The sequence below is a fragment of the Salvia hispanica genome, chromosome 4 (assembly GCF_029641045.1).
Source record: "Salvia hispanica isolate PSC_SH4W2 chromosome 4, Shi_PSC_v1, whole genome shotgun sequence".
NCBI classification, from domain to species: Eukaryota; Viridiplantae; Streptophyta; class Magnoliopsida; order Lamiales; family Lamiaceae; genus Salvia; species Salvia hispanica.
Genome location: NC_142695.1, coordinates 52,689,997 through 52,701,980, shown reverse-complemented (window position 1 = coordinate 52,701,980; position 11,984 = coordinate 52,689,997). Strand labels below are relative to the sequence as shown.

The 11,984-nt window shown below is 34.6% G+C and overlaps 2 protein-coding genes across 2 annotated transcripts; one reads left to right on the top strand and one right to left on the bottom strand.

Moving 5' to 3' along the window:
* The first annotated feature begins 6,038 nt into the window (after nucleotides 1-6,038).
* On the top strand, nucleotides 6,039-7,364 carry LOC125195377 (UPF0481 protein At3g47200-like). Its single transcript, XM_048093535.1, has one exon. The coding sequence runs from the start codon at nucleotides 6,039-6,041 to the stop codon at nucleotides 7,362-7,364; it is 1,326 nt and encodes a 441-aa protein (XP_047949492.1).
* Nucleotides 7,365-8,453: 1,089 nt separating this feature from the next.
* On the bottom strand, nucleotides 8,454-11,984 carry LOC125197068 (ER lumen protein-retaining receptor-like). The gene is made up of 6 exons (XM_048095766.2): nucleotides 11,772-11,984; nucleotides 10,354-10,619; nucleotides 10,157-10,272; nucleotides 9,105-9,178; nucleotides 8,884-8,947; nucleotides 8,454-8,799 (listed from the first exon to the last, which is right to left on the bottom strand). The coding sequence occupies exons 1-6, from the start codon at nucleotides 11,860-11,862 to the stop codon at nucleotides 8,763-8,765; spliced, it is 648 nt and encodes a 215-aa protein (XP_047951723.1). The 5' UTR covers nucleotides 11,863-11,984; the 3' UTR covers nucleotides 8,454-8,762.

Sequence of the window (11,984 nt, the reverse complement as noted above, 5' to 3'; positions counted from 1 at the left end):
ATATTCGTCTTGGAACAAGTGTGAATTTTGAAAATATATGAAATTTTATCAATTAAATATGCATAAAATGAGTATTTCTATTCTTTCATAAATATAGTACTCCCTCCGTCCCGCTTTAGCAGTCTCATTGACTTTTCTGCCTTCTTTTTGTAAAAATGATAAAAAATAGTTAAAGCGGAAAAATGATAAAGTAAGAGAGACAATTGTGTAGATAAAATTCTTCTCTATATTATTTTTTTTCTTAATTTATCATTTCTCCTCTTTAACTATTTTTTATCATTTTTAAAAAAAAGAATAGAAAAGTCAATGGAACTACTTAAAGCGGAACGGAGGGAATAATCCAGAATGATTGTAAATTATAAATTTATAGTATATCAAATTTTGACAGATTATATCATAATTACGTGGTTAAAATCGTTACGAATATTACGCCTTCACTTTAATCAATCAGTATTATTGTAGAATCCAACTCACATTTCCACTCAATGGAACTCTATCATTATAACATTGGGAGTACATCAATGGAACTCTATTTTAATATTTTCAATCTACTTTATTTTCCATCGGGATTTGAGGCCTGACTGCCTGAGGATACTGATTAGTCAATATTGACGACTACTTTAAATGATAATGATTGTACTAGACCCAATGAAAGAAACTACTACTACCCTCTTTCCATTCACAAAAATTTGACAACACGATTTGCTAATGAAGGGTTATATGAATAGATATGACTTATTAAAGAGGCAAATTTGATGTAAATAGATAAAATGTTGGAATTATTTTTTGTGGAGAGTATTATTTTAAAATAACTCTCAAGAAAGTCCAATAGTCAATGTCCCAAGGGCAATAGACGACAATGTTAGAATTATTTTTTTTGGAGAGTATTATTTTAAAGACTGAAATAATGGTACCTGATCTTTCATTTTCGCACGCAAATGATACATGATCTTTATTTTATATCATTTTTGGTACCTAGTGACAAAAATAATCCTAGGTATCAAACTTTTGATTATTTTGTTATGGAGGATATTTTTGAAAATTTCCATTAAATAGTATGCCAAACATGTGATTATTTTTTTCTTCATTTCTTTTTTTTTTCTTCTTTAGTTTCTCCTTCTTTCTTTTTCTTCTTTCTTTTTTCTTCATTTTCTTCTTTCTTTTTAGTATTTTATCTTCCTTTCTTCTTTCTTTTCTCATAGTTTATGTTTCCTCTTTTTCCTTTTCTCTTCTTTTTCTTCTTTCTTTTTAGTGTTTTATACATACATCTAATTGCATTCATAATATAAATCAAGAACAAAACACCTAATTAAATTAATTATTTAAAATATTTAAATCAATTAAATATTTTATATTGAATTATTTTATACTCATTTTACGGTTGAAACACCTAACTAAAAATATTCAACTCTTAATATCATTATGAATATATTTCACAATTTTAAATTTTTATTAAGATTATATTGATTAGTTATTAGTTTAATATAAAATAATAATAATAATAATAATAATAATAATAATAATAATTATTATTATTATTATTATATAATATTGTGTGATTCATAATTTAAATAAGAGTAAACTACAAAAATGGTTCCTGGACTATGGGTTTATCTCGCCCATAGTCCCTTGACTTTAAAAATATCGTCAGTAGTCCCTGGACCAAGGGTTTATCTCGAAATTGGTCCCTTTGGCTTTTTTTGGTACGAAAATGCCCTTTTGGGGGGTTTTGAGGATTTTGGGCAATTTGGTCTTTTTACACTTTTAGCATTTTAAATCTGATATTATTTCAGTTATGTACTAAATTTGATATTATTTCAAAATTATCATTCTTCTTCCATTTTGTCATCCTTCACTTCGTTTTTTTAGGGTGTCTCCACCGGCGGACGTCCCGGTCGCTCGTCGCTGACGTCCGACCGGAGGTCCGCCGTAGTGGGCGGGGAGGCGCCCACGCCCGTCCCGAGTGCCGGTCGGATGGGCTCGCCCCTCGCATCGACGTCCGCCACTGTGGCGAAGGTCGGACGTCCGGAATTTTTAATTTTTAAAAAAAAAAAAAAACTCTATAAATAGGGCTTCCCCAACTTTATTTCATTCACACCACTTGTGTTGACAAGTTTCTCTCTCTAACCTCTTTTTTCAATTATCTATAATGGCGAGTAGTCGTGCGGGTGGTAGTGGCGGAGGCACTAGTGATAGTGATGGTTATAGTGATGATGAATTGGATTTCGCTGTGCAAGAGGCGATTGATCGATCACTCCGGCAGAGGCAGCAGCGGCGGCAGCAGGCGGCGGCGGCGGTACCTCGGCCGATCCATCGCCACCGCGAATGTGAACATGGGGGTACCTCATGGAGAGGTTGAGCGGTTGCGCGCATTTGCCGACATGCGGCAAAGAAATGCCCATATTCGACTTCAGGAGGATATCATCGAAGAGGGGTGGACACTGATGTGGTTGTTTTTTTTTATCTACTATGTAATTTTTTTTCTTATCTACTATGTGATTTTTTTTTCCGAATGATGTATGTTTTTTTAATGAAATATTCGTATTTCCCGTTCGTATTCGTGTCGAATTTTAATTCCGTGAATTTTAATTTTAATTGTGAATTAATTTAATTGTGGAAAGGGCTAATGGAAGGACTAGTGGGAAGTCCTAGTGCAGTGGGAAAGGCTAGTGATGTGGCAGTGGAATGGGAAGGGCTAGTGCTGACGTGGCATGCAGTTTTTGTGGGAAGGGCTAGTGGAGGTCCTAGTGGGAGGGGCGCCACCAGAGACACCCTTATTTCAATATTATATTTAATTTTATAAAATTAAATTTCAAATTTTGATTTTTAAATATCAATAAATTTTTTAATTAAACTATTAATTCATGGACACTATAAATATTGATTAAAACTATTAATTTTTGTTATTTAATATAATATTCAGCTGAATTGAAGTACACACAAATAATATTAATCATGATGGAAAAATAAGAGTACTATTTTGCCTTCATTCGGTTGTTATAATTGCTTGTGATTGAATATTATGAAGTTGACTAAAAATTTGATCCTACTAAAAATTTTATATAGGAGTATTTTTGTTGAAAATTACTAGTAAATTTTGATTGTTTTCAAATTAATAAACAAAAATTATATTAGTCTTACATTAGATGCATACTTATTTGAGAATAAATCGTGTTATATGATATATTTATGATTAAAGCTATTAAATATTGATTAAAACTAAGTCGTTGTCATATTGATTAAATATTATACACTTTCAAATATTGATTATGACTATTAATTTTTTTTATTTAATAATTTTTGTAATTAAAAAAATTTATTGATATTTAAAAATTAAAATTTTGTAAAATTAAATCTAATATTGAAATAAAAAAACAAAGTGAAGGATGACAAAAAGGAAGAAGAATGATAATTTTGAAATAATATCAAATTTAATACATAACTGAAATAATATCATATTTAAAATGTTAAAAGTGTAAAAAGACCAAATTGCCCAAACCCCCCAAAACCCCTCAAAAGGGCATTTTCGTACCAAAAAAGCCAAAAGGACCAATTTCGAGATAAACCCTTAGTCCAGGGACTACTGGCGATATTTTTAAAGTCCAGGGACTATGGGCGAGATAAACCCATAGTCCAGGGACTATTTTTGTAGTTCACTCTTTAAATAATTATATTATTATTTATTTATTTATTACAACATGTTTTTAGCACTATAACAATAATATTATTACAATAATTAAATACAATTATAAATATAATTAAGTACTCCCTCCGTCCCAAGATAAGTGACCTACTTCTTTTGGGCACGAGATTTAAGGAATGGTATTTAAATAAGTTAAAGTGGTGAGAGTAAAGTATGAGAGAGGGAAAAGTATAGAAGAGAAGAGAGAATAAAGTAGGTGGAGAATAAAGTTAGAGAGATGACTTTTTGCTAAAAATGGAAATAGATCACTTATAGTGGGACACCCCAAAAAGGAATACAAGTCACTTATCTTGGGACGGAGGGAGTATATTTGAATGATATAAAAAATAAATTAATTCATCAAAATAATAATTTTAATATTGATTAATAATAATAGTATAACGAGTGAGAAGAATGAGTGAAGAAATTATAATATCACTTTTGGTACTTAATTTTGTATGCCCAAAATAACCTTAATAATACAAATGGAAATATGTATTTGTTTAGAGGACATTTTGGGGTCAAAATTGCATCAGATATAAAAAATGTGATATATAGGTACTAAAAACGATATAAAATAAAGATCATGTATCATTTATTTTCGAAAGTGAAAAATCAGGTATTATTTACGTAGTTCCATCTATTTTAAAATAACTCTCAAGAAAGTCCAATAGTCAATGTCCCAAGGGCAATAGACGACAATGTTCTATGTTCGTACGAATTCGGTAATGTTATTTGTCGTTCGCATTTATACCTTCTACGTAAGTTCCATAATACAAATCGATGACATCATAAATAAATACATTAAATATGTCATGCAAGCAGAAAAGATAGGTGAAGAATGTACTACCATTAGTAATGAGTATTGATTGGTAACAATAATGATGGTCCCATTCTATTCAATTATTATCGCTTTTGTTGATGATATGAATTCCTTTTCTCCTTTCAACGTGATGCATGTCTCAACTTTTTGAGGAGATCTTTACTTATTTCACCTACTCAACTTTTGAATCATCTCAATTCCACATTAAGACTTCAATATTTGATGAAATAGTAGTAGAAAAAAACGGTTTATACATACTATATTCGCCTCTATACAAAGCAATTGGACAATTTTAGGGTTAGTTTCACTTGGTTAAGTGTGATCTCATATATCTCCGTCTCCGACGGAGAGTGTTATATTATTAACTTAATACTTAATTATTAACTACAATTAAATAATAGCCATTAGATATTTAAATTAATGGTCTAGATCATTAGCTCCAGAATGTCAATACGATCGACAAAAAACGTCAATCAAGATCAATTTACAACAAATTAGTTGTAACTAACTTTTGAAAAATATTCCAAAACTTTAAAAAATATATAACTTTCTTGATTAAAATTATTTTTTCGCATAACATATATTAAATTAAAGATAATTTCATAAGGATTCTAACGAGATCTCACTTGCATATGTTCCGATGTCAAAATTTGAAAAAACTTTCGAAAATTTTCAATTTTTTCGTCGGCAACAAATGTCAACATGATATATAAAATGTCAATATGATACATGTAGAATGTCAATATAAGCTAGTGTTAACATTTTCAAAGCATTGTGTTAATATTTTCGAAACACTATATTGACATTTTCATCCAAAACCCTAATTTGGTAGGTTTTTTTTAATCTTTTTCGATTTAATTAATAAAAATGAAAATTACACGTGACAAATTATAGACCACACGTTTTCTAAAATCCTATGGTCTTAAATTAGTTGTAGTTAGCAATTAAATGATGAGTTAGCAATTAAATGATGAGTTAGCAATTGATCACTCCTCTACCTCCGACAGTATATTTGGGCTCTTTGTTAGTAGCTAAACAAGATCACTCATGCCATGTGCATTACCTCAACGACACATTCGACTCGAGCATGTGGCATGCTCTGATACCATATTAGATTTTACGGCACACTAAGCGTACTTGATATATGAATGATGAAACAATAAAACGTAGTGAATTTCCATCCAAAAACCAATTAGTTATAGGAGGAGTAAGTCACTAGACACCTTTGCTTTGCATTTTGTTGTTTTTAATGTGTGACAACTTACTTGTGAATGTCTAAACATCCGGTCCTTAAAATTGCCACTCCCTTCATCCCTCCATAAGCGATACGGTTTTTTTAAGCACGAGATTTAAGAAAATAATGTTTAGAAAATTAATGTTGAGAGGGCACTAACTATTGCATGAAGATAAAAAAGGTTAAAAATTGTGCTATAAAGGCTACTCCAACCATATCACATATTGTGCAGCTCAACACCTTCCTAGCCATCAAGTGCAGCTCATCATCTTCCTAGCTTTTAAATTGTATGCATAAAAATGGCCTCTCCAAAACCCCCAAAACCTAGCAAAGAGTACTCGAGCATCGATATACCGCAACCGATAATCTACAGAGTGCCAACGCAAGTGCGAGAGTCTCGGGGTGGGCAAAACAGAGCGCCATCACCGGTGCGAGGGGCCGAGGGTAGGCACCAAATCTACGACCCGGTCCTAGTCTCCCTTGGCCCCTACCATTATGATTATGGCCTCACTCAACTCAAGCCGGTCGAGGATCTCAAATCCGAGATCCTCGACCTGCTCATCCCCGACAAGCAGCAGCAGCTGCTGGTCACGGATATACTACAAAACCACTCAAGCCAAATCAGAACCTTCTACGAACGCCTGTCGATACAAAGCGACGTCGATTTGGCTGGAATGATGCTCCGTGATGCCTGCTTCCTCATCTACTGCTTGAAGCACCACAACGACGACAACTCCGTCGTCCTCCACCGCCTCGGAATGTCGAAGCTCGCGTTCGTCGTCCGCGATTTCTTCATGCTGGAGAATCAGCTCCCCTATTTCGTAATCAAAATGCTGATCCCCCACACATGCGAAGGCGTTGCCGATAAATCAATCGACGGGTATTTTTACGAGCTCGTGATCTCCATGATGAACAGTGAAGAAAAATCGCCGCAGGGGAGAGAAATCACTCACCTCCTCGACGCCTGCCGCACGCTTCTCGTCGGAATTAATAAGAGCGGAGAATCTAAAATTGAGGAGGGGAACCAGAAACCGAAGGTGGTAAACAGCCAATTCCAGTCGGTAATGGATCTAAAAGCGAAGGGGATCCATTTCCGGCCGACGAAATCGAAATCGTACCGATTAACCGACATCGAATTCAGATCTCACTCCTTCTACGGGATGCTCCGCCTCCCGATCCTGCTGCTGGAGAGCAAGACGAAGGTGATACTCTCGAACATCATCGCGATGGAGATGTCGCCGGGGAGCCGTACCGATTTCGCGGTGACGTCGTACGCGAAGTTCATGAAGTCGCTGATAATGAAGGCGGAGGACGTGAAGGAGCTGCGGGAGAAGGGGATTCTGGTGATGGCGTGGCAGGCGGACGACGAGGAGGTGGTGAAGATGTTCAGGGAGCTGGAGACGGAGGGGGCGTGCCGGAAGGATATTTTCCGAGGGGTTAGAGAGAGAATCAACGAGCACTGCAGGAGCAAGACGAAGACGTTCAAGGCGGAGCTGCTTTATACGTATTTTCGTAGTCCGTGGACCACCATAGCTCTCCTCGCCGCCGTGTTGCTTTTGTGCATCAATTGCCTCAATTTTCTGCTTAATTATCACAGATTCGCCCGCCAGCTTAAACGGCAATGATCATCCGAATAAACTCTGTTGTGAGATTGCATATTTATTCATAATTGTGTGCATAAGCAATCGATCCAATGTAGTTTCTTTTACTCTTCATATCTGAATCACGAAATTTGAATAAATTCTGTTAAAATAGAATTATTTTCAATTATCACATTGCGGTTTTCATGATTCTCAAAATTACCTTTAATTAAAAAATAAATAAATAAACTACTTATTTTAGAAAGACATTATAATGGTCAAAAGACCATTTTGGATATAAGTGAGCCATTATTGAAACTTTTTAATTTGATAGTATTATATTTTCACATGACATTGACGAAGATTTGACAGGTGATAGAATTATCATTATCCTTAACTATCAAATTAAATTATTAGTAATAAATTCTCAATCAGTGTTTTTTCTATTTCCGCATTTTTAATTATTATCCAATTCATAGCATTTTTTTATTTGTAGAATTAAAGTAAATAACTCAAAATGACATGACTTAAATATGAAATCTTTTCTACAATTACGTCAAATAAATAATGAAAATTACATAGATTAAAAGTCCATTACGTAATTTAAGTTTTCCAGAGGAAAGTAAGTATGTGAATTGTGATTAAAATAAATAATTACAAAAAACTATTTTGTAAAGAAAATTAAAAAATTGATTTGTGTTTGGCCCGGTGCCCGTAAAGCAACAGCATACGGGACTGGACAGTAAATCAGTCCCGGAATCACACCCCTGGAGGGGTGCGGGGCCCAGTCCCTCGCCCTCCCACATATCGGACGGGGTGCCCATACCTCTAGAGCATTCCGAACCAAATTTAAAGCCCGTTACTGATGCTCTTGCCGATAAAAATAATCAAACTGACATTATAATTTTATTGATAAAACCAAAGGCAAGTTGTAATATCCTTCGAAAATAAGCAGTACGTTTAAGCAAATCTCCAAACTGGCCATGACATTGATAAAACAACAAAAACATGTACTAAGACTTAAATTATCTGCAAATTTTCTACCAATCAGGAGAAGTTCGAGTAAACAGAACACATGGGGAAAAAAAGCCCTTTATGTGCTAGGATTAAATACTAATTAAATCAATAACGATATAAGAAAACATATGTTTGCTCTTTCTCAATTGGGAAAAAAAGAAAATGACAAATTATATCTGTCTAGTGAAAAGTTGGCCACATGTTCTGCTAATCATTCTTGCTGTATAACTATTTCCCTCAACATTACAACACAGTAATAAGTCACTTAATAGCAGGCTAAATATACGATAATGAGTAATGGGATCTCATCTCTTGTCCAAATTAAGACAGGCATAAGCGAAACCACATGCCAAGTACCTACTAGAGTGTCTGGAGAAGTGCTGCTTGAAAATATCAGCCTCGAACAATTTTATGCTGAGGACGATCTCAAGCCGGTAATTCAAGCTTTGCATTATTCTTCCAGCTGAGAAAATGAAATCAGAAAATAAATCAGTATAAAGCAAATACGAACTTTGGACATGTGGTCACGATATCAAATGTACTTTACCTTTGGAAATAGTAATAAAAGAAATCGGCATAAAGCAAGGTCTGGACAAGCCCTGAAACCCAAGCTGCAGGGCAAAAATAAGCACATCAATTTAGTACTACTATAAATTTCGGTAACCAGCTGTTCCTCTTTAGAGATTTTAGCTTCGGCAGGAACATCACCCAAATTTCATGATTATAAGGCAAAACAGACAGAAAAAGAGAGAGAGATAGAGGCTTTACATATCCAGTGGACAAAGTGTGGCTGAGTGAAGTAACGGTAAACCCAGTTCAAAATGTAGAATGATCGGTAGGCACTGCAAGAAGAAACCAAGACATAAAAAAGTTAAGTGTACAAAACCAAGTAAATTTAGCTTTAAAGAAAGGAACAAGAGGTTCTAATGGCAGTGGTAACTCAGTTAAATCATGTTCCACCAAGTAAGCAAAAGAATATCATGAAATATGAATATTTTGACAGACATAAGTTACCAGCGACCCCTTTTACTGTGAAAAAGAATGGAATCTGACAAGTCAAATCCATCTAATCATTTTTCCATCCCACAAACTAATTGTAAAATTCATGAAAGAGACAATAAATACACCAGTCGATAACTAAACTGGATAGCCAGTTGTTATCAAGATAAAGAGTACAGAGTGAGTAATATGTGCTTTAATCAATATTTCTACTATAAGTGGAGTCTTTCATGGGAATAAATTTCTATTATACATAATTGATGTTTTTCTAGCAATAAAGTTACATCAACTGTTCAACAAAGAGTGGTAATGAGAGAGAAGACTGTACATAAATCATCTCCATGCATCCTTATAAAAAATTATGTTCGAGCTAATAGTGTTAATAATATTTTAGAATATGTAAACAATTTTCAATTGGAATTACATCAAATTTCGAAACTAGGTCTGCTTAACAATGACATCTGAAATCTTCATACAAGCTACTTCCTCCATATATATTGTAATGCTCTAATTATAGTCATGTCGCAAGCACCCAAGACAGCATAACACATACCAAATTCATACATTCACACAATCTGTACATTACATAACAATAAATCCTAATAATTGATTTCGAAAATCAAGGCTGAATCTCATAAGCTATACTTTTACCCAAGACTCTTTACCAGATATTAAAGCATAAATTGGATTTTATAACAAAAGATAACACTAGAGGAACTTGCCACACGACAAAACACAATTTGAACCCCACCATCATTGATTCGTACACACCGACTGCTGCAAGAATTAAAAAAAAATTAAAGGGGGGAATCATCCATTACCCTAGAAGAAAAACATATTGCCCTGTCAAGTTGTCAATATTTCTCGTTCTCTGCAACAAGACCAGTTGAGGAAGGATGGCAACAGCTTCCAGGTACAAGGAAAAGGCCCACATAACCTAGTCAATCATATAAAGCATAAATATTTTACAGAGAAATATGTTGGTACATATATTAGCTTTCTCATGGGATTACAGTACCTCTCTAAAGGTAAACTTCTCATTCAAGACCAGGGCTAGTAATAAGCATGGAAGAATTAGAAAATAGTGGCGAAAAGTGTCGTGATCTTTGTCGTATGATCTGCGCACAATCTTGTGACGCCTCATATACCAGACAATTGAGAAAGAGCTCACCAAAAATATTAATTTCATAAGTGTGTTATAGAAAGACACATATTGTGTAAATAAATCCAAGTAGCGAGTAGCAAAAACAATAGCATAGAGCTCCTGAGTCTTCAGAGAAACGCCTGCATAAACACATACAGTCAACATCTTAAAAATGATTAAAGAGACATGATTCATATTGTTCCAATCAAGCCATGAGAAGATGACAAGGCACACCTCAGCAGGCAACATATTCAACTGATGAGTTGCACTAATTAGGTTCCTATGCGTAATGAAGTGAAAGTAGGCTGCAAATGTAAGTCATCATCTACTCTATCTGATTTACAAAGCATGTATACCGATTCCCAAATCGATTTACAACCAACATAGAAGTGATCTCCCAATCATATATGTCTATAAGACTATAACGGATGTAAAATAGATGCAGGGTCTCAGTGGGCTTAAGAATTTTCCACTGAAAGTACAATTTTGTGAGCATTACTACAACATGATACTTGTAATACCACCAACCTCAAAGGATTGGTAGTTTTTCAGCTAATCTGAAGCATAAAGCTTGCAGTTAAGTTTTAAATACACTAGACCAGTAACCACATCACCTATGTCTTGATCTGACCTCAGCTAATCCAACTATCAGAAAGTACCAATAGAATCATTTAACCTCTCAAACAATAAACTTCCCTTGGATACAATTATTTCCACCCAAACAGATGAATCTCCTCCAGAACCTCTTACATTAAAGCAGAAAGAGGCAAGGACCATCAAACTACTCCAACCTTTGATCAGTTCCTTGGCTGAAGACCTGGTAAATTTATTATAGCTCTCATTACTAACATAGCCTACAACATCTCAATTTGACCTCATTACATCTAGCTCTACCTGGTCTCTGAACATGACTAAGCCCAAACAACAATGCCCCAAACACCCTTATGCCAAGTGCACAAAAATATTTGCACCCAATCTTACTGTGCATCAGTTTCACGATTGATAATTTAATAAGTAAAATTTAGATTGACTGCGCCACAGTTCGTGTGACACGTACGGAAACAAGGGAATATGTTTCCATTGCCAGAAAAGAAAACCATTCCACCAATTACAAAAACAAACAACAATGAAATCGCTTTGTCTCACTCCGTCTCTCTCACACACACGAGGCACTGAATTAGGGCTTTAGATACAACAAACAGGGGCGTTTCAGCCGCAAACACCAAATCTCTTAATCTGGATCTTGCGAAGCAAATTGGATAAGAAAAAAAGGGGAATATGTAAATGCATACCTGCACATGATTTGATAGTGTGAATCTTGAGGAGCAGGACAAGAACACTTGCCAAATGTGTCATATCCCCTACTAGCCTGAATATATTCATCTTCACTCTCTTTTCTTCTCACTCTCTCTGCAAACCAGAAAATTTTTGCTTGTGCCCAGAAAATAGCAGAACAAGATTTTGCGTAGTTGTATTAGTATTTCCCTTTTTTAATTTAGACAAAA